The sequence below is a fragment of the Crocodylus porosus genome, unplaced genomic scaffold (genome assembly GCF_001723895.1).
Source record: "Crocodylus porosus isolate Cpor-Errol unplaced genomic scaffold, CroPor_comp1, whole genome shotgun sequence".
Lineage (NCBI taxonomy): Eukaryota > Metazoa > Chordata > Crocodylia > Crocodylidae > Crocodylus > Crocodylus porosus.
Genome location: NW_017728950.1, coordinates 21468781 through 21491224, shown reverse-complemented (window position 1 = coordinate 21491224; position 22444 = coordinate 21468781). Strand labels below are relative to the sequence as shown.

Sequence of the window (22444 nt, the reverse complement as noted above, 5' to 3'; positions counted from 1 at the left end):
GCACTTAAAGGCCCCCCAAACCCCCAGCCAAGCTGAGCCTGCCCCCAGAGCTCCCTGGCAGCTGTGGCTGGAGCCAGCAGTTCCCCCTATCTGCTGCGGGGGGGGGGGGCAAAGCAGAGCAGGAGCAAGCCTGGATCTGCCTACTCCTATAAAGAGCAAATCTACATCCAACAGGACACCTGTAGGCAAGTCCATGGGGAAGGTTTACTGTACCTTATTTTACTGTACAGTAAGGCTAAATCATATTAATAGCACATATTGATGCACCTAGGATACATTTTGACCACTGATCCAGGATAACAGCGAGCTAGAAAAATGCCAAGGGAATTGAGAGAAGCCACAAATAGAGGTGCACGGATATATCGGTTCATATAATATCGGCACTGGAAAAAGGAAGATTGATATTATTGGCAATTGACTTTTTTTGACCAATGTGGCTGATAATGTCACCAATGAATACCATGTGCGTAAGTGCAGCCACAGCATGCATGTGGCAAGGAATGCAGCTGAGCAGCTTGGAGAGTAGCGTTTGGCCAGTAAGTCTGGCGGGGGGCATAGGGGAAGGAAGAGGTATGGGAGGACAGATTGAGGCCCCCATGGTGAGGGAGGGAGTCGGGGATGGGGCTAGGGCAGGTGCGCCCAGCTGGGGTGGGGGATGTAGCTGCAGGCAGCTTGTCTGGGAGGTGGGTGGCTTCCACTGCTGTGCGCACCCCTGGGGGAGGCATGGGTGGCATGTGCCCCCAAGATGGTCTGTGGGCTTGGGCCAGGTGCTTCACCAACCTCTTCCCAGTGGGGGGCTGAGCCAGGGCTGCACTTTGGGCAGGTGGCAGCAACAGAGAGGGGGGGCTATGGCAAATTTTGGGGTGGCTGCAGCCCCCCCAAGCCTCCTCCTAGTGCCACCACTGCTCACCCCACCTGACCCCTGCCCACCCCAAGCACAGTCCCGACCTAGCCCCCTGCTGGGAAAAGGCCAGCGCAGCCCCTGAGCCCACAGCAGGCAGCCTGCCTTCACCCCATGCACAGATCTGGGGGGCACATACCCTCCCTTCTCCCCCAGGGGTGCACACAGTGGTGGGAGCTGCCCCCCAGACAATTCCATCCTACCCTGCCTGGGGAGCGCTTGCCCCTGGCTCAGCCCCGCTCCCTCCCTCACCACAGAGGTCTTGATCTCCACCGCCATGCCCCTTCCCTCCCACAGATTTACCAGCCAAACGCTGCTTTCCAAGCTGCCAGGCTGCGTATTGGCAATCAGATTGGTAACAGCTGATATGGTTGGTTAATAATTAGGGATCCTTGTTTTCCATTTTCCACCGAAAAACAGAGAAAACCACAGATTTCCCTTTTTTTAAATCAGAAAAACTGCAGATTTCTCCTTTTATCTGAGAAACCCACGAATTCCCTGCTTTTGCTAACAGCTGTACAGGCTGGTTGAGCTCCAGCCTGCAAGAGCTGTTTGCAAACAGGGCAGGAGAGGGAGCAGGGGAGGCTCTCAGTCAGCCACAGTTCTGCTTAACTCAGCTTCACTCTTCACTCCTGGAGCCTGAGGTAAATGGGGCTTGCAGGGGGCTGGGGGCCCCTCTGGCAGGGCTGGGGGGTTGCAGGCCACAGCTGGGAGGCACCAGCAGGGCTGCGGGAGGCCAGGAGCTGGCCCTGCCCCCATCCCCACCCAAGCAGGCAGAGCAGTGGGGGAGCTGGCTCCATGCTGCTTTTGCTGCAGCTGCCTGCTGTTGGGGGCAGGGAGCTGCAGACTTGAGTCCCTGGTCCGATAGGTCTGGCAGCTGGGGGCCTCCTCCAGCGGCGCTGGTGGGGCAGGGTCTGTGGGTAGGGGCAAGAGGCATGAGTAGGGTAGGGGGCTGTTGTGTGGGCAATGAGGGGCACCAGTAGGATTGGGATGGCTTTAAGGATGAGTGAGGGGCACCAGCTGGGCTAGGGGAGGGCTGCAGGGGGCTTTTAATTTTAATAATGGATTTTGGGGTTTTTATCAGAGAATTTGAGATTTTTTGTCAGAAATGTTGTGATTTTTTTAATTGGAGAAAACCAGGATCCCTGACTCAGTTATTGGTATCAGCCAAAAAAATCCAAGTTGCAAAAGCAGAGAATGCAATAATGGGCAACTTCAGTTAAACATATATACCGGGTAAATCCTACCGTAGCACAGGTGGCAAAGAATAGGTTTAGAGATGTCATAAATCAGTGATGTCACTCAGCCCAGGCCCTAAACCAGATCTGCCCTGCAACAGCTTCTCCTGGGCCAGATCTGCACAGCCAGTGCCTGCAATGGTAGCGGCCTCAGGACAAACAGGATTGTATCAATCTGACACTTGCTGGGCTCCTGAACACTGACAGCTATGTCTAGCATGGTCTGGAGGCTCTGAATTGTGCCACAGGTCATGCCCCCGGATGACCCAACCTCCAGTTTCAAGTAGCACAGTGGACTAGATCAGGGTTTCTCAGTCCTCTAGGGGGCACTTGGGTCATGGCAGCGAAACCAGAAGTACCATGGTGGGACTTCCAGTTTTACTTTTGCACACTTTGATCAGTCACTGGAGGGTCGTCCCCCCCACACACACATTTTTCAACTAACCTGTGGGGGAGTCCCCCCACTTGCCAGCCAGTGGGACCAGGATTTTATGACCTTATATAGGTGGGACATAAGGTGCAAAAGGTTGATAATCGCTGAGCTATATAGAATGGCACTGTGGGCTGGATCCAGTTCATAGGCTGTAAATTTGACACCCCTGCCATCAATGACGGCATTCTGCAATTAGTCCTGGAACCTTGAAGAGGAAAGGTAATTCTTGATTTAATTCTAAATACGGCAGGCAATTTGGGACAAAGGGTAACAATTGCTGGGCTGCTCTGTAATAGTCATCACAGTGTAATTGGGTTTGATATTTTTAAAGGAGAGGAGACAAAATAATCTACTGCAGTCGCTTTTGACTTTAAAAAGGGGAGCTGTAAAAAACCAAGGAAGATTAAAAAAGGGTAAGGCATCAAAGAATGTTAAAAACTTGGAAGCAGCATGGGAACTACTTAAGAACACCATATGGGAGGCAGAGTAAATGCATACTGAAAAACAAACAAGGAAAGTGAACAGCATGGTTAAATGGTGAAGTAAGAGCGACTGCGAAAGAAAAAGAGGCTTCAAACCAAATGAGGAAAATAAAAGTGAGCACAAACTTTAGCGAGTCAAATATAACCTACAATAAAATAAGCTAAAAACAGAATTTGAGAAGAAGCATGCTAGAGACATAAAACATAACATTAACTATTTCTTCAAGTGCATTAGAAACAGAAACCCTGCCTAAGAATCATTTGGGCCACTGGATGATCAGGGTTTAAAAAGAATGCTAAAAGAGGACTAAGTCATTACTGAGAAAATAAATTAGGTCTTTGCATCTGTTTTTACTACAGAAGATGGAGAGATTCCCTCACCAGAGCTAGTTTCCTGGGAGAACAAGTCAGTAGAACTGACACAAATGGAGGTATCAGTAGATGAGGTGATGGATAAACTAAAGGAGATGGATACTGTAACAGGGAGCCAACACTTGGCCCCTGTTATGAGCAGGATTCTGGACATCGCTGGGCTCGCTGTTCCTCTTACCACAGTGCCGCACGAAAACTCTGCCACCACCAGCAGTCTCACCCAGACGCAGCAGGGAGCTGGTCCCTTTACCAGGAACAAGGCTTCTGAGAGCAGCTAGATTCCTGTCCACCCCAGCTTGAGGGTCATGCCAGGTTTCCACTGCCATTAACAACATCACTGGAAAGGAACCCAGGAGTGCTGGCAAACACCAGCTTCCAGCAACCATGTGACAGGGGAGCAGGAGATGATCAGAGCCCAGGAGGCCCAGCAGATTTAAAAGTAAAAGGGCCAAGGCCCCTAGACCCCTGGAGAGGGGAACAAGTGCACTCTCTCCAAGAAGGGAGCAGTGCCTGTCTGTGTGGAGGCACAGAGAAAGTGATCTGCAGCAGCTTGAACCTGGGTCTCAGCCCAGGGTGAACTCCAGGATGGAAGCAAGCTGGTGAAGGATAGCCAGTGCAAGAGAACCAAACTCGCAACCCACCGAGGTCAGATGCAGGACATGGGGTACAACTGTGTGTGGGCAACAGCTATGAAGGTTTCTCTGGGGGTCCCGTCCCTGGGGTGGACAAGCCGGTAATGGTGATGCTGGTCAGGAGGATACTGCCTAGGAAGCTGTGGATGAGATATAGCTGAGGTAGATATAGACAAGAAAATGGACAGATTCCACGAAAGGTAGATTACATAGAAAATAAGAGATGTGAGTAAAGGTTGATTGTGTCCTGAAGAGTGCAGGGTGGGAAAGGTCTGTTCTACATGGCAGGGTTCTACAACTAGTCAAGCCACCAGTCAAGTGTCTCAGACATCATTGGAAGACCGTAAGTCCACCTGACATGTATGGTAAGGGCAAGAAGTAGGAGGTGGAGCCCTGTGAAGAGGATGCATCTCCTTTGCTGAGAAAATGCTGTTCCCATTTTGTTTCACCAGTCAGCTTCCCTTTATTTTGTTCCCATCAAGGCATGGGAAGCCAGGAAGCCAAGGGATCCCCCTGCAGGCAGCTACTTGAGCCTGTCTGCCAGGCTGCAGCAACAGCATCAGCTGCTGGAGAGGGCCATGTTGGGGTAATCATACCACCTGGTCTCTTACTGAAACAAGCACCTAAGGAGCCATGTGAACAGGGCCTACCCAGCAATATGATGGGCACATGCCACACCCCAGGGCTCCCTGTTCTGGATGGACCACCCCTACCTGGTACCTCGGGGTCTTTACCCAGGCAGAGCCCATGGTCCCGGCCTCCACACAGACGGAGCCCTTGACTCCAGTTGCAGAGGCTGACTGGCACATCTTCTGGAGGCTGGGTTCAGGGGTAAAGATTGTCAAGGAGGCCAGCAACCACAAGCTCATAACTGGTTTGTTGAAGGGAGGTCATGCCTAACAAACCTGGCATCCTTTTATGACCAGGTAACTAATCAGCTGGACATGGGACATCAGCTGGACATGGGATATCATCTACCTAGACTTCAGCAAGACCTTGATACTGTTCTCCATGAGATTCTCTCAAGTTGGAGGGTACTGGCCTAGACCAGTCTACAGTGAGGTGGGTTGGCAACTGGCTCAGAAGCCAATCCCAGTGAGTTGTAATCAATGGGATGGCCACATCTCGGAGGGCCATCTCCAGTGGTGTCCCCCAGGGATCAGTGCTTGGGCCCATGCTCTTTGACATCTTTATGAATGACTTGGATGAGGGAGTGGGAAGCGCAGTGATTATATTTGCTGGTTCTATGGGCTGAACGCAATCAGATGAGGTTCAATAGGGACAAGTGCCAGGTTCCTCATCTGGGTAGGAAGAACCTTGACCATAACCATACGTTGGGTGGTGGTCCACTGGCTGGCACTTCACGTGAATGGGAGTTGGAGGTGAGAGTTGACCAGAAGATGAATATGAGCCATCAGTGCAATGAAGACACTAGCAGTTCAAACAGAAGTCTGCCCTGCATTAGCCAATGTGTTGCCAATAGATCCAGAGAGGTGCTCCTTCCCCTCTATTTGGCATGGTGAGGCCACAGCTGGAGTACTGTGTCCAGTTCTGAACACCACACTTCAAGAAGGATATGGATAAACTTGAAAGGGTACAGAGAAGGGCCACCCATATGATCAGGGGCTTAGAGGGTAGGCCCTATTGGGAGAGACTCCAGAAACTGGGTTTGTTCAGCCTGAGTAAGAGAAGACTGAGAGGTAACTTGATAGCCACCTACAAGTATGTTAGGGATGAACACCAAGATCTAAAGGAGCAACTCTTCAGAAAGGTACCCCTTGGGAGGAAGAGGACCAATGGGCACAAGCTAGTTGTGGAAAAATTTAGGCTAGACACAAGGAAAAACTTCTTTTCCATAAGGTTATCTAGAATCTGGACCACATTCCCAGCAGAGGTGGTGCAGTCATCATCCCTGGAGGAGGAGGTTGGACAAGTACGTCATTGAGCTCGCTTGAACCCAATTACCTCCTGCCAGCAGAGGTGGTACAGTCACCATCCCTGGAGGAGGAGGTTGGACAAGTACCTCACTGAGCTTGCTTGAACCCAATTACCCCCTGCCCATGGCAGGGGACTGGACTTGATGATCTTACAAGTCCCTTCCGGTCCTTCTATTCTATGATTCTATGGCAGGCGAGTACAAGGAAACCAGCAGCAGCCTGGGAAAAGAGATACAGATACATCACACTTGTTGACAGATAAATTAAGCTAATAAACACCAGGACTTGATGGCATTCAAACTAAAGCAGTGGTTTCTCAACCTTTTTAGATTTGGGGCACCACTCCTTTAACCCGAGGCATGCCTCCATAACTGTTGTGAATTGAGCAGCATCATATTTCAAAAATTAATTTCTTACACTACTTACCTCCTTGCAGTGGGGCAGGGCAGTGGCCAGGCAGGAATGTGAGCCTACACACTTTTCTCCTTGTACTGCCTTCTCACACCTTGTAACACCTTTCAAAAGACCTCATGATACCCAAGGATGCCGAGTATGCAACCTATTACTAAGAACAGCTTTGGCACTATGTCATATGTCCTTAGTATGAAGTAACTGAATTTCTGTGGGATTCTTACTCCTGTTGGAGCTGGCAGTAAATTAAACTTATGATAAACTGCATTATGGGACATGCTGTGCCGCCTTCTTATGCTTTCAACTGAGGTCCAGGATCTTACCTTTTTATATCAGGAATGCTTATTTTGGTGGATGACAATGGTGCATATCTTGCCAAGTATCCCTGAACCTTTGTAAACAAGAAAGTACTGCAAGCAGGAATAAATGGCCTACTGAATTTTTTTTCAATATTAAACAATAAACTATTAAAAGTAGAGTCAGATTTTTCTGATATTGTTTCAAACTTAGATTTCTTAACAATCCAAAGCTTAGACACCCACTACACATGGACTGTCCAACATTGTATTTTCAATACTTAATATATTAGTGTAGCCACTAAATACATTTTCAACATAAATGAAGAACTGTTTGAAAATATAAATCAGAGGAGTCCTACAAATATGTAAACTAAAAGTGATTATTTCAAGGACAGCAAGACAAGTTTTAAATGGTTTATTTTAGAATGAGCCTTACATGTGCAGTTGTCCTATACACAACTACAGAATATTTGTTGTTTTTCAGCATGTGTGGTCCAATACAAATTCTTAAGACAGTTAAATTTCAGATAAAAAGTGCTAGTATATATTTGTACAACCCTGCTTAGTAACTTTTGCTAAAGCGAGTACCTTTTTATATTCAGCATTTTTCTCCAAGAAAATATTGGTCAGTATTTCAAAACCTACTTTTCTCAATTCTGCATATAATTTGGACTGCTGTAGATGAATTTGTTGCATTATATACTGTATTTTTAAATGTCACCATAAAGTTCAAAGCAAATGAAGTGCAGCATGTCTGGAGGCACAGTTCTAAGATTTTCTATTATTCTATAATTTTCAAAAACTGCAAAAGCACCTATACAGCTCAATCAGTCACTGCTCTCCCTGCTAAACTAAATATCTCTCTTTCACCTAAGGTGCAACCCAGAGCTAACTGAAGTCAACAGAATAGACATCAATTTGTTTTGGGGCAGGCTTAGATACCTAAGTTGGGAATAAAGAATTACAAACTTTAACCTTACACCCTAAGCATAATTTAACAAAGTCCGTTAATTTTTTTGTGGTTAGTACTTTTAAACAACATGTATTGTAGGACAAAATTTCAGGTGACCTGACCTCTTTCTTTGTTATACAAGGTTAAAACATTAAGTTTGAGGTATTGAACTTTACATGCACACACTCAGCAGCACCAATATCTTCTACCTCATGGCTAGACATACAGGGACATAATTTGCATGTCACAACTAAAATTGGTCTCCTGGATTGTGTGTTGTTTAGATGGCAATATTAACATAGTCACAGACCACATTTGGCCCAGTACTCTGTCTAAGCCCAACCAAAACAATCTTTGCTCCAGTAACCACACAATCCAATGTTTTTTATAGCTCTTTGTATAACCACTGTTACTGACTAGCTAACACTGTTTGCACCCAAAATAGTGCTATTCTGTTTCAAGCAGTGTGAGACCATGATAATCTGTTCCACCATTAGATAGCAAAGTAAATTGCATATAATTAAGCCAACAGTTTTCATGAATCCACTTACCTACAATATGAAATTTGAGCTTGTGGGATATATGTATAGGAAATATTCCAGCATCTAGAACTTTTTCTTCCTATGGAAGTTGTCAAGAATGTCATTCTTAAATGGTAAAAATCTAGTTAGTGTCTTCTGAAGGTACAACCTTTGATCCCATACTTATTTGCTGTGAAGCATCTGTGGTCATTCTGAGGCCTCTGATTTGAAATAGCTAATTCTTCTGAGCATAGATAAGAAAATTCTGCAACAAGTGAGCAGGCAGAAAGTACTGAGAACCACATTTCCTCAAAATGTGCTGTGCTCTTAACAAGCATGTTTTGTCATTCTCCAGATTTTCTGTTACATTGATCATCACTGTAGCATACTTGACAGAATCAACTTCTGAACCTAACTCTTCTCTCACATGTATTAGAAACAATATTAAAGTAATATGCTCAAGGGAAAAAACACAGGAGGTGGCAGGAAAATCAACATAATTTTTTTTTAAAAACTCAAGCATATACCAAAACATTTATAAAGCTGTGGCTTAGAGGTGAACAAGACCCTAATAGAGAGCAGAGAAAGATCTCCCTGTACCCACCCTAGTTTCTCTGAGCATTCCTGTAAGTAGGCATTTGTGAAACTTTTTGTTGTGAATTAAATCCCAATCTAGCACATCAATGGTATTAAGGGATGTAAGCTGAAACAGAAGTGTCCAATTGTAGTATCCATACAAAGCTCACATACTCATTTCTCATCACTGGTCAAAAATGGCTTACTCTTTGGTCATGCAAACTCTCTAGTACTCAAACTAGGCTGAAAGGACATTAATGTTACAAACTATAGTTAGGAAATGCCACAATTAAGGTTGCCAGGACAACCTTAATTTGGCACCTTTATGATATAGTATTTATATGTTTGTTTCTTCAGGATCCCTGATAGTACATATTGCTCATGCAATGAGAAGCTATAGGTTTCTCCTTCCCTGCAAATGCATGGTTCATGTATTTACAGCACACCCATCTAACTCTACTGAATACAGAATTATTGTCATTGTGCATTTCTTTGGCTTCAGTAGAGTTGCAATCTTTTAAACCAGTCCTGAATTTGGCCCAGTTTCTCCACAAAATAAGGTGTACTAATATCAGCAAAATAAAAACAATGTATTAGTTCTACAGCTAATCCCTGTAACTTTAATTTCCCCAATGCTGGTTCTCATTAAAGGCCAGATTCTGAATTCAGATTCTGAATTCAGTTACCAGGGTGTCATCCCAACTCCATGTCTATTCTAGCATACCTGAGATCAGAATCTAGGTATCAGTTGTTGGATAAAGTCTATTTTTGTCACTCTGAGAAGCCAAGCAACCTGAGGGGTCAGTCTTTGCATTTCCTGTTTGCATATTGCTGGCTTTTACACCTGGTCCTGTGAGATGCATAGGAGTTGACTCTACCACAGTTCACCTGCCACACAACTAGGGTTGAATTGGGCACATGATCATTTCAATATTTTTCCAGGTAAATGTGTGCATGTAAGGGGCATGTTTAGACTTCAGGTCATATCCTACTTCCATTAGTCACACAAGTAGATTCAGATTGCCAAATGCTGCCCTGACTTAACCTTTCTGTAACCCCAGTGACTTGACTAGCATTGTGTGGAGTTAGACAGGGCAGAATTTGGCTCTTTACCTTCAGTAAGAGTACTCGTATGAGTAAGGCAAACGAGATTTGGCCCTTCCATGGCTGCTGATAGGTCTAATTTAGGTAGTAGAATGGTAAAAATAGAATTTATATTTGTACACCATGATTTTGTTTTACAAGATGTTTCTCAATTTGCGTCATTCAAACACCATCTTTCTGAGCTCTAAATTATACAGCAGGTTTTAGATGTGGGAGCTGTTCCTCCATTGCAAGCTAATGCCTCTCCTGTGTGAAAAAAGACAAGTATTTAGATATGCATCCAGAAATGTTCCAACACCACTGTAATTTGAAATACTTATCGATGGAAAGTCATTTTACTTTTAAAAGTTTTAAGATAGTGACAAACATGTTATGAGTTCCTAGCTATTCAAGATATTTGTTATACAAAATAGTTTGAGCTTCAAAATGCTTTTGGAAACTTCTGTGAGGTCCAGTGAAAACTTTCTGATGTAGTTTTTGTCAAAAATGCTGATTTTACAAAACGTATCAATTTCCCATACGAAAAAAAAGCTTATTGAAGTATTTGTTTTATTCTGATTTATTAAAAAGTAGAAATGAAATGTTTAGATAAGATCAGTTTTATTTACAGAATTTTTTTTTTAATTTCTCTCTGGGGATATTTATTTTTTTCTTTCCAGTTTGGGACAAAAAGGACATTTTGAACTAGTGGGATTTTCCATGAACTAACCACTTTGAGGTTTTCCTAATTCTCAGTCTGACTGCTGGAGTGAGGCAGCTGGAGAAGATGATGCATCTACACTTCCAGTCCTGTAAACCCCCAATATTTACTAAGACTCTAGTTAGGCTCCTGTTGAAGCCAATGGAAAGGTTGCAGGGAGCTGGACTGGGTCCAGAAAGAAACACAGATTAAAACAAACTAAACTGCACACATATTAAATTGTCTTATTTTCAGCAAAGTCTTGGCATGAAAGAAACTACTACATTGCAATTCTTATTTTAGGGAGTAAGTTGCACCTCCTTTAGTTTGTCCTATTATGCAGCTTTTTACAGATGCAACTGGTTCAAAATTACAAATAGGTGAAAGGTGATTTACCCAGGGTTTTATCTGGAAAAAAAATGTGTGCGCAAGTAGACTTAACCAAGATATGAGACTATCACAAAATTTCTCACCTTTCTTTTCAGCTGCCTTTTCTGCCGCCTTTTTCTTCTCTTCTTCAATTGCTTTCATTTTTGCATCATACTCATCAGCACGGGTCTTCCATTCCTTTCTGTTGTTCAGCAACCCATCCAACATTGGCTGGATTTCCGGGTGGAAACGAGAAAATTCCTGGACCAAACATATGCACAAAATAATTCAATGTGTACTTAGCCTTGTCTGCTCATACATGAACTTTATATCATCTTATGCAAGTTTAAGCATGTATGATTAGGGAAGCAGCCAGATATCTTACCACTGCCTGGGTAGGAAGTTACTTAGAAGGAACGTTTACACTTGGGTTCAAAACAGATTAGAAAAAAGAAGAAATAGTCTGACCAGGTTGGGGGTTTTATTTCTTTGCAGACCTGCCAACTCCTCCAAGTTGTGGGAAACTCTGACAAGAACCCCATGTGCTTGGATGTATTTCCATTTTCTACCTTCCAGGGTGCAGCACAGCACTACTGCTGCAGCTGCATCCTGTGCTGAAGGACAGGTTGGTTCCCCAAGGAAGAAGTCCCAAATACCACAAAACTCTAGGCCCTCATGTCAGGTAATCCTAATACTGTTTTGCCTCAAAGAGAGTAGTAGGAGCCAGAAAGGCAAATGGGCCAGGCAAAGTCTATGACTGATGTGCATCCTGTAAAGAGATATTGGGGTAGGGGTAGTACATAATAATGGGCAGGAGGAGGAAGATGTGTGAACTGAAGAGTCCTTGAGAATACACTGGAGTTGCAGAATTAAATAGAGGGGGTTTCAAGGAATGGTGTTTGAGCTGAAAGATGATGGTGGTAGTGGTTAGAATGGGATAGGAAGGGGAAAGGAAAAGAGACTTCAGCTTCTCTTTCCCCAATCTCTCCCAGTCAAAACCTTGCTCCGCTTTGGGAACTTCCCTTTCTTATTTTATAAATCAAGAAGTGGGTAATATTGGAAGAGTGGTGGAAGGAAAGAGCACTCTTGGCCAGGAGAGAGGTCAGGAGCCAACCATGTACAAACAAGTGACACTATTTGCGATTTGAGAATTTGGAGAAAGAGTAAGGGCTTCCAGTTCTTTTCCCAGCTGTGCCCAGGGTTTCAGTGAGATGAGGATTAGAGGGAAGAAGCTGATATGCCCCTCCCATGTTGGTAAGATTTCTGCCCTTGCCCTCATATCATCATATATTCTCTATTTCACAAAAGGCAAAGTGATACAAGTGTGAAGCCCTTATTGATTGTGAGCAGGTGTGTGTCAGAACTGTTGTATTCTTAAGGCAAATTCATTATTTAGTAACTTAATCTAGATATTCTGGTGTCATCCTATGATGCTATACAGGTTCCCATACTAAATTCATTATAGTGGTATCTGAGCACCTAATAGTAATACAATAAGCAACATGAGTAACTGTCCTGGGGGCTCACTTTCTCTTGCCAGGAGGAGATTGGAGCATAACTTGCTCTACAATGTTTTGGGTTTTTTTTTTAATGTGTGTATGTGTGGGTGTGAAGAGAGGCACCAATGAAATGTGCCCTGCCATTTTGCCATTAGTGCAAGAGATTGTGATGTTTGATGCTTCTTGCTCCTCACAGAAATGCATTCCACAGCCTTGAGCTTTACGCTTGTTTCTTTTGACACAAATTTATACTTCAGGTCATTAACCTGGGTTATCTGGGTTTTGTTGTTGGATGAACCTGGACTCACTTTCAGGGTTATAGTATTTCTACAGGATTAGACTTCAGTAGCATCCCATTACTCATTCTGCTATATGGGTCATTCCGCTGTATAGGTTGAAGCTGAGAGTCTGGTTATTCTGGACCTGGTGCAGTTCACAACTAGTATAGAGCAGTGGTTCTCAACTGCACCCCAGGTGCTGCAAGAGCCTGCCAGAGGTTCCACACCATGCGGTGAAATTGCCCCACACCGCTCTCTATTCAAGAGGCACCTTGGAGACACACTGACAAGTGGCTTGCCTGCATTACATTATGCAGGCAGGTGCAGTGGTTCTGCTGCAGCTCTTCCCAGTTCAGCCTCAACATGCCTCCTGAAAATAGCTATGTGGGACAGTGACATCTGCCCATTTCTGGGGTGCACCCTGCAAAGTTGGAACAGGAAGGGCTGTAGCAAGAATTGTAGGTTAGATATCAGGAAAAACGTTCTCACCAGGAGGGTAGTAAAGCAACAGGTTACCCAGAGAGGTGGTGGACTCTCCATCCTTGGAGGTTTTTAAGACCCGGCTAGACAAAGCCTTGGCTGGGATGATATAGTTGGAGATGGTCCTGCTTTGATCAGGGGGTTGGACTAGCTGACCTCCTGAGGTCCCTTCCAACCCTATTTTTCTATGATTTTAAGAGCACATGCTCCTGCTACAGCTGCTTCCCACTCTGACTGTACAGGAGTTGCATGGCATGGAGGCGCATGGCACCTGGACTCAGTAGTTGTGGCTGTGGGGTGATATATCATATTTCAATATTCAATATCATATATTCAATATATCATATTTCAATATCATATATTCAATATCATATATCATATTTCTAATGATATCATATATCATATTTCTAACACATTAATTAATAGTAGGATTATAATGTTTATGTTATAATATGCCTGATATATTTTACTCTTTTAATGTAGTGTATTTTGAAGAGTTCTGAAGGGGTTCCTTGAGTCTAAAGAGTTTGAAAGCCACTGGCATAGAGATATAAATGTATTTCCATACAACTGATCAATCAGTTCAAGGGGCTGTTTCAGCAGATGAAAAACACTGGGCATGGCAGACTTGGGGTGTTCAGTGTCATTTAAGATGTGTTTTAGGCTGTTTTGCACTGATGAGTGGTGAAAGGTTGTGAGAACAGGGCTGAGGATGAGGTCCTGCATTTCAAAACATAAGCTTAATTTAATAGCTGATCAGCAATATGTAGTCTGTGAGTAATGGTGGATCAGACCTATCTGTTGCATGCTGGTACTGTAAAGTGTGCCAGTTCCCTACAAACATTCTATGCTTATCGTGGTTTTCAAGTTATTGTATCCTATAGCCAAGGCCATGATAAAAACATTGTAGGCACTCACTGCATCTCCTGGATCAAGAGGAAGGTTGTAGCATGGTAAATATATTTTAAAAAACCCCCAACACAATATTGCTGAGTTTGAAAGATACTGATTGTTCTTCACAGTGCTAATTGCTTACCTTATATACAAATGTGCACACAAAGTCAATGAAACCAACTTGAAGCTTTGGTAGTTCAGCAGCCTTTTTTCTGTCCATCATGGGCTGGAAAAGAACATCGATTCCTTTGGAGAACAAGTCATAAAAGCCCCGTGTTTCCACTCCACAACTTATTATGGCATCATTTTTAGTCTAACAGTTCTATGGCATCATCCGTAATAGTTTCTCTTTTTTCCCCAATGCCTGCAGCAAAGGCAGCCAGTGCAGAGCCAAAAAACCCTCTTATTTAAAATAGTATGTGATTAAGGAGGGCTCCCCTGCTCTCACAGCATGCTCTCTGTTAAGAGGTGTGACCAAGTTTCCTGCTTCTTGTGAGATACTTACAATAGGTTGTTGCTGAAGTACACTTATTTCCAGGTCTCCTTGTTCCCAGAACTCAGCTGCTACTAGCAAAGCTACCTGCATTAAAAAAAGAACAGCCACCGTCTGTCTTTTGGCTTTAAAATACAAAACAGCTCAGGTCTTCACTAGCAGAAAGAGCCCCGCCCTGCTCCTTTTCTCATAATCTTGTCCAGTCTAAGACTTTTTTTTTCCAATCAATTGTTGTTTTGCCTTTAATTCTCTGCTGTTTTACCAAATATCCACCAGGACAGCAGTGCTGAATTGAATGGAGTTGCTCTGTCATAACAAAATGGAGAGTTGAAAGCGATATCTGGCAAGATAGCTCATTGGTGCACTCCTCTGTCAGTCATTCAAGTTCTGGCTGTGTTTCTCTGCAAGAACTTGCTTCTTATTAGGCCTCCTTATATAAGGCTAAATAAGGCATTAGTTATTCCTTTGGTCTTCTCCATAGAAATACTTGCCCTTTGCTACCCTGAAGCTCTTGAGAATTGTCTTAATACCCTGCCCCTTCAAAAGTGAAATTTTAAAATATGAATGTTGGGTTTTATTCATCTTACAGTTTCAGAACCTTGAGAATTTGTAATTTAAAATTTACCTATAAGCATGACCACTAGAAACTTTCTGAAGTGAAAGCCAAGAATCTCACAGTTGTATGGCTCCTGGCCCTGGCTCCCTGACTGAGGGCAGGGGGCCTGGAAAGAGCTGCAGGTGAGGGGAAATAGGGCAGTCCCCAGCCACCTCCAGGCTGCATGTGCAGACTTCACTACACAGCCCAGAGCTGGCCAGGAACTGTCCTGGTCAGGGGCAGGTCCGATCCAGCTCCAGGCTGGGTGGGGAGGTTTCCCCATGCAGGGAGCTCCCAGCCCACACTCTGCGGTCATAACTGTGATCACGGGGCTGGGGCTGAGAAGCTTGTTCCCAGGCCCTGCTACACAATCGCGGGGTGTGGGATGGGGAGCTTGTTTCCATCCCCAGCTCTGCAATTGCTGCAATTGTGGTTCCATCCACAACCTGCAATTATGGAGCAGGGTCTGGGAATAAGCTCCCAGCCCTACCTCTGCAATCAGGGAGCAAGGGCTGTGAGCTCCCTGCTGCCAGGGCACAAGGACATTGTCCCCACCTTGGCTCCAGGCCACAGCAGCAGGCAGCTCCCAGGGGCAGGGAGCAATCTCTTGCCCCCTGCTGCCCAGCTGACCGGGAGCAAGTTTGCTCCCTCTTGGCCATCTATACGTGCCATATGGGGCAGTAGCTAATCGTGAGTAAATTTGCTACTTGTATTTACAAGTAGCAAATTTATTCACAATTAGAGCAAATTACTGCACAGCAAGCATCTGCATGTGTAGACAGTGATGCTTACTGCACAACAATTTGTTCCAATTTCAAGTAAAGCATCTCATGTAGATGTGCCCAGTGGGTGCATCTACATGTGCATTAAGGTACTCTTTCTAATGTGCACTAAATTTAGTACCTCCAATGTGAGGTACTAAAGAACTGTGCATTAGGCTGCCTTAATGCTCAGTAACAAACATGCATGATTTTTAAGTGAGACTTAATGTGCAGTAGCCTATTTTACTGCACATTAGTGTAATTGCACAGGTTTTTATACACAGTGCTTTAATATGCAGTAAAATAGGCTACTGCACATTAAATTGTATGTGCTCCCAGTGAAACTAGGCCAGTTGGCAACATTTTTTTTCCTTGCTTCCCATATTCGTAACACTGAATACATTCTAGGGAGCAAGAGCACTGGGATGCAGTCTCCCCTTTCATTTGTTCTTTCACACTTTTTTTACCTACTTTAAATTTTGACTAGGTTGTGTGCTTATTAGGACTCAGTCAGGTACATACACTTTAAGAAGAAAATCAAATAACTGATGAAACCAACAAAGCAGCTGTCACTGCAAAGAAATTATAGTGTTATGTGCAAATAAGCATCCAGCTGGTTACTGAAGTCTTAGACATCAAAATCTTTTTAAAAAATCAATTCTCTTATGTTGTAACATAGGGTTGTGGATTTGACAACTTGTGAGAAAATATTACAGCCAGAAGGATTTACCAATAGTTTGTCAATCTGCAAATAATTATCTACCAGTATTGCTGGAAATTGTGACGGGAAAAATCTTAGTGCTGACTGCTGGGAATGCAGCAAGTTGTAATATACCGGCTGCATCTACATGGGCAGTGGACTGCACAGTTGTTACTGCACAGTCATTTAATACTTGCTTAAGCAGAGTTACTGTGCAGTCTTTATACTGCACAGTTGTTTTTAGAAGATACTTTGCAGTAGCAATGAGCTACTGCACAATAGCTTGTTGCTACTGTGCAGAAAAGCTGGTGTCACGGTTCATGTCTGGCAGCATTATGTCGCTGTAGCAATGGTGATGTAACACCTCGTGTAGATGCACCCACTGAAGTGTATTTCACCTATATGGAGCAAGCAGTTTTTGAGGCCACTGACCTGACTCTGGACTTCCCAGGGTTTAGTAATAGCAGACAAATCACAGGCAGTCATCATCATGGCCCTGGAGAATGGAGTCAGAAAGGAATCAGTGTTCACTCTACAGCCTTTTGCTACCTCCTGCTTTATATCCTTCCCCCCTGCCTTGTGTTAAAAATGAAGGAGAGCCAGACTGGCTTAATAAAATTCATCTGAGTGTGCTGCCAGCTTCTGCTCCAGGTTTGCAACCTGTATAATTTCCTATGATAAAACTGATTTACATACAGCTTTTTTGTTTTTGCTAGTCCTAGGACACTTGAGCCACTTTTGAGCACAGCAGAGACTCTAGTGAAACATTAAGGAAGGAGAGGGTCCCCCAGCGGCTCAGGGGCTGGTGCAGCCTCCAGCTCCTGTCCAAGCACTCACGCTCTGATTGATTGTTTCAGACAACCAATCGGAGTGTGAATAAAGTGTTACAGACAGACAGACTGAGGCTTTTATAATAGTAGAATTTTAAGCAGGGGCATTATAGCCCTAAAACAATTTTAATCTAAAAATTAGTAAAAGTTTTACGTAAAAGCCACTTGTGGGCATGTTGGTGTAAAATAATGGCATTTAAAAATAAACTTGTTGTTCTTTCTCTTTCCTTTCTAGTACTCTCTGGGCTTTCTGGTTTTCTTTTCAGGGTTTGTAGTAACTTCAGTTTTGCCGTTTTTTAGTGCAAAGTCTGTTTCAAATCCCATGGATTGGGTTAAAAAGATGCCTTAAATGCCAGCACAGACTACTCACAGTAACATGGAACTGCCATACAAACCTTGCCATACTGCTGCTCCTTCTGGCAAGCTACTCCCAAGGATAAAACTGTCCCATTTGTTATAAAGTTTACAAAAACTCAATTAGACTGAAGCTTGCAGTGGACTAATACCATGGTCTACCATGAGACCTTGCATTGTATCTTTGTGTTCCCATCTGTATCTTCTCTCTGTATTCCCCCCACACATTTTCTTTTCTATTTAGATTATGAGGTGTCTGACGCAGGAAGCCTCTCTTTGTCCTGTATTTGCTTATCTCCTAAGTGCAGTACTGCTCAGCCTCTGCCCGTGGGCCAAATTCAGCTTATGGAGCTCTGTCATCTAGCCCATGGAGCTCTCCATGGGTCCAGAAATTTGACAGCAGGGGAGTGGTTGCAGCATTAATTGTTGTGGCTTCTAGAGCTGGGTCAATGAACACTGCCACCACTCCTCTGCCACCAACATTTCTGGACCTGTGGGGAAACCCCACAGGCTGGATGACAGGGCCCTACATGGTGAATTGCGCCGGTCCATTGGGTTATTCTGCAGCTGGATCTGGCTTGTGGGGTTGGGCTGGTGCACGAGGTTGCTCTGCAGCCAGATCAAGTAAGCAGGACTAGGCTGGTATGCCAGATCGCACCTGCGGATCAGCCCTGCACACCAGGGTTCCTCATACTGGATCTGGCCCATGGACTCGTCCCATACCGCTTATCTGACCCATGAGACCAGAAGGGTGAGCACCACTGCCTTAGAGCTATTTGGGTTCTGATGTATGGCAAATGCTCTGAGGTGCTATGGCAGCACACAGACATGAAATTTATATGACATTTTTCTATAGTGACTTTTTTCTTATTTGTTTCATTTAAAAGCAGGATACTGGTATATTTTTATTTAATTACTTGCTGATGTACACATCTTAAACAGATAGCTGGAATTTCATTTTAATACCCATTCAAACAGCTTTCTGGAAGACAAAGCCACTGCAATCTGGCTCCCAGATACATTAATAAGAAGTGAAATGTGAGCTTAATATACCTCACTAGGTAACATGCATTACATCTTATGTCTTCCTGTCTGATCCCCTTAGGAGCTTGTTTGTTAAATATAGTGGCCATTTCTGTGCCATTTACCCGTCAAGGGGCGGCTGTCTTTACTCACATGACAACCTCTTTCTTGGTAGTCTCCAGAGACAAATAATCAGTCCACGCCTTTTTGTCCTCATATTTCTCTGACTCATCAACAATCTTCTGAAACATTGTTCTCTTTCTTAAAAAATAACAGGGAAATGGTGTGTTAAATAGGGAATCAACAGATCTCATTTGAAGATCCTTCAAAAACATTTCACAGGACAGACCCTTGGTTGAACAGCTGTGGTCAGTGTGTTTGGTTCACCAAAGGCAGCTCCACTGTATGTACATATCCCGAGGGCTTCTCGTCCCCTGCCTCCCCCCGACATCCCATGCAGCCATACCCAGCTTCTAGATTCTAGCAGCTTCTAACCCACGGGTGGGCAATTATGTGGGCCCCCACCCCATCACCTGCAACAGCTCACCAAAACTCCCTAAGTGGATCTGCCCTGTGCTTGGCCAGATGGATGGATGGGATGGGGCCACAGAGGGGCAGGAACTGGCATCTGGGAGTGGGACAGGTGGGCAGGGCTGGGGCCAGGGCTAGGATCCAAATTGCTGGGCAGTGATGGTGTGGGGCCAGGGCTTGGGGCAGAGCTGCAACCTGCTCTCCGCATGCCCCTGTGACAGGTGCCGGTTCTGCCAAAAGGCTGTGTAGGGAGCAGATTACAGTGCTCTCTCAGGCCCTGGCCCCTTGCTGTCACTACCCAGAGGTCTCGGGGTCTCCATGGAGACTGGCAGGAACCTGTGCAAGCAGGGTACTTGGCCAGGCAGATGGGATGGGGCTGTGGGTGGACAGGGCGTGGTGTCCAGGAGTAGGATGGATGGGCTAGGCCAGGACTGGGATCGGAATCACAGGGGCCATGACAGTGCAGGGCTGGGGCCTGGGCCAGAGCCACAGTCTGCTCCCTGCATGCCCCTGCCTGCAGAACCAGAGCCTGTTGTAGGGATATGCAGGGAGCAGATCACGGCTCTGTCCTGAGCCCTGGCCCCATGCTGTCACTGCCCCAGGATCCCAATTCCAGCCGTAGTCCCACCCATCCCACTACCGGATGCTGCTTCCTGCCTGCCCATCGCTCAATTCCATCTGCCCAGCTGAGGACCCTGCCTATGTAGGTCCCAGATGGGCTCTATAGATACCCTGCCCACCCACTCTGCCTGGTATCACAGCCAGGGCCATGGTGCCTGGGTAGCAGGGCCAGATCTGGTAGTGGCATTGGCAGTAGAGGCTGGCAGCAACAGCTGCAAGAAGCTGCCCCTGCCAGGGTTGCCAGGAAGTGAGTCTGGCCTTTGCACCACTCCAATCCTGCTGCATGCCTGAGGGTGATGGGACTGGCTCCTAGGGGTGTGCAAAATGGGTTGTATTCGATTCGAATTCAGTCCAAATTGGGGACAGCAATTCAATTAGTTGATTCAGATCACAGTCCCAATTCAATTCAGCCGAATACAAATTTGAAGATTTGATGCTGTTTTGGAGAATCAGTGATTCAGCCATAGACACAGCTTCAAATACTTTTTCTACATTCCTCAAGGTACCAGGCACAGCTCGTGAATGCTGCAATGGTGGGGTAGATGGAACGCCCCACAGGAGCATGGGGGTGGGGGGAGGGCCCTGCATGCTTGGCAGTAGACCAGAAGTACTTCTGGGTCACTTCTGGGTCTGCTGCCAAGTACACAGGGGAGCCCCCTAGCTCAGCGATTGGCCATGGGTGGACCCCAGGTGCCCCACCTCCAGACCCAGGAGGCACTAGTTGCTGAGCCGCGGGCTGTCCTGCATGTTCCCCAGTGGACCTGGAAGTGAACCAGAAGTGCTTCTGGTCCACTTCTGGGTATGCCACCAAGTGCGCTAGGGACCCCCCAATGCTTCCATAGGATGCTCCATGCACCCCAGCATCTCAGCATTCACAAGCTGCCTGGTACCTTGAGGTATGTAGAAAAAACATTTAAAGCTGTTTCTATGTCCGAATCATTGAATCTCTCTGAATCGATTTGGAGGGTTCCGATTCAATTCAGAGATTAAAGGGTCTCCTGATTTGATTTGGATTCCAAGATTCGGCCACCAAATCAGGCCGAATCTCCACTGAATTGAATCAGCAACCAAAGCTTCTCAAAGCCCTACTGGCTGCACATGCCAAGGCCCAAGCCGACCCTGTGGCTGGGCCATGCGGGGCTGAGGGACCTGGTGTGGACCAAACAAAATCCTTTGGTGGGCTGGATCTGGGGCATGGGCCATATTTTGCCCGCCCCTCCACAAGGCTCCATCTAACCACCCCACATAGCTCCATAATGGCAGGTCTGCTCTTCTGGGTGCAGTCCTCCTTGGGAGGCTCCAGCTGCTAAAGGAGCTCCAGGTCAAATCTAAAAGCACAGATGTATCTATATGTGCTTTCTGCCAACTACTGGTGGGGGGAAGGGGAGTGGTGAAGGGCAGCAGATGAAGTCTTCTGTTGTTCACGGAGCAGCTGTTGCTCTACTGGTTGAACAAATCAGGTTCTGCCACTCCCAGGGTATTTGCGTATTTGGCATACTCAGGGTTTGCCATTAAACTCTAGAACTTTTTTAACATAAACCCTTGGAATTTTTAAATATTATTTAAATCAGCATAACACTTCAGTGATTCTAACTTGCAAACTTGTGCTTTGGCTCACCAAAGAAATGCAGTGTCAGATTAAGACTTATTGTGAACTAAATTAGAAATGCAATTTGAATTCTACCAAAATGCCAAAGGCAAAACTCCAAAATATTGGCTCTGACCCTTCAGTTGCTTACACAAATACGTATGTTCACTTACATAAACAGCCTGATTTCAGTGTCCTACTCATGTGCCCTAGTATTTGCATAAATACTTCTAGCCACAAATAAAACTGTATTTTTACATTTTAGCAGTATAAAACCATTGTGTCTAAAGGAAATTGTTTCCGTGATGACAAGAAAATGACTTAGTCTTCCTGCATATTCATGAATGTATTGTGAACATTTTGCTATGCAGGCCATTTTTAGAGAATTAGAAATGTAAGTTAAGGACAGGATTTACTACAAGTGCCTCAGTGACTTAGAAGTACAAATCTCACTGACTGCAAAAAATGGTCAACTTTTTTACTGATGGAAATTTAAATATATAGAGAAGGTGTTGGTTAAGCTACTGCAAACTATTTGCTTATTCTTATCTTGTTTTGAAGTTGTGCTATTTGTCTCAAAAATATTAATAAAGCCCTGGATTGATCATAATCATTTTTATATTTATATTTATATATTAGCTTGAAATATCTCAGTAGTAAAACATCCAAGTAATCTCACCCTGTCAACATGAAGGAAATAGCAAAACCACCTTGTTAGCATTATAGAAAACCCAGCTCAGCATCATATAAATATGAACATTAGGAATTATTTAAAATTCATTACTTAAGAAAGTTTTATCCACCTGCTTTCAGATAGTCATTTGATGGTCTGCATGGGTCTCCAGAAGACATAGAATCCCTTGAGAGGAGTCTTGCATGCTGAGGAGCAGC

General features: G+C 44.8%; 1 protein-coding gene across 1 annotated transcript in view; it reads right to left on the bottom strand.

Annotated features, from left to right (window-relative positions):
• Window positions 1–6694: 6694 nt before the first annotated feature.
• PDE6B (phosphodiesterase 6B) overlaps window positions 6695–22444 on the bottom strand; it is a 39403-nt gene continuing 23653 nt past the window's right edge. Inside the window, exons 17-22 of the mRNA XM_019555427.1 lie at window positions 18967–19074; window positions 17039–17102; window positions 14563–14637; window positions 14200–14283; window positions 11011–11167; window positions 6695–10104 (exon numbers count right to left, since the gene is read on the bottom strand). Of these exons, the coding sequence (XP_019410972.1) occupies window positions 10043–10104; window positions 11011–11167; window positions 14200–14283; window positions 14563–14637; window positions 17039–17102; window positions 18967–19074 (550 nt within the window). The 3' untranslated portion in view covers window positions 6695–10042. The remainder of the gene's footprint in view (window positions 10105–11010; window positions 11168–14199; window positions 14284–14562; window positions 14638–17038; window positions 17103–18966; window positions 19075–22444) is intronic.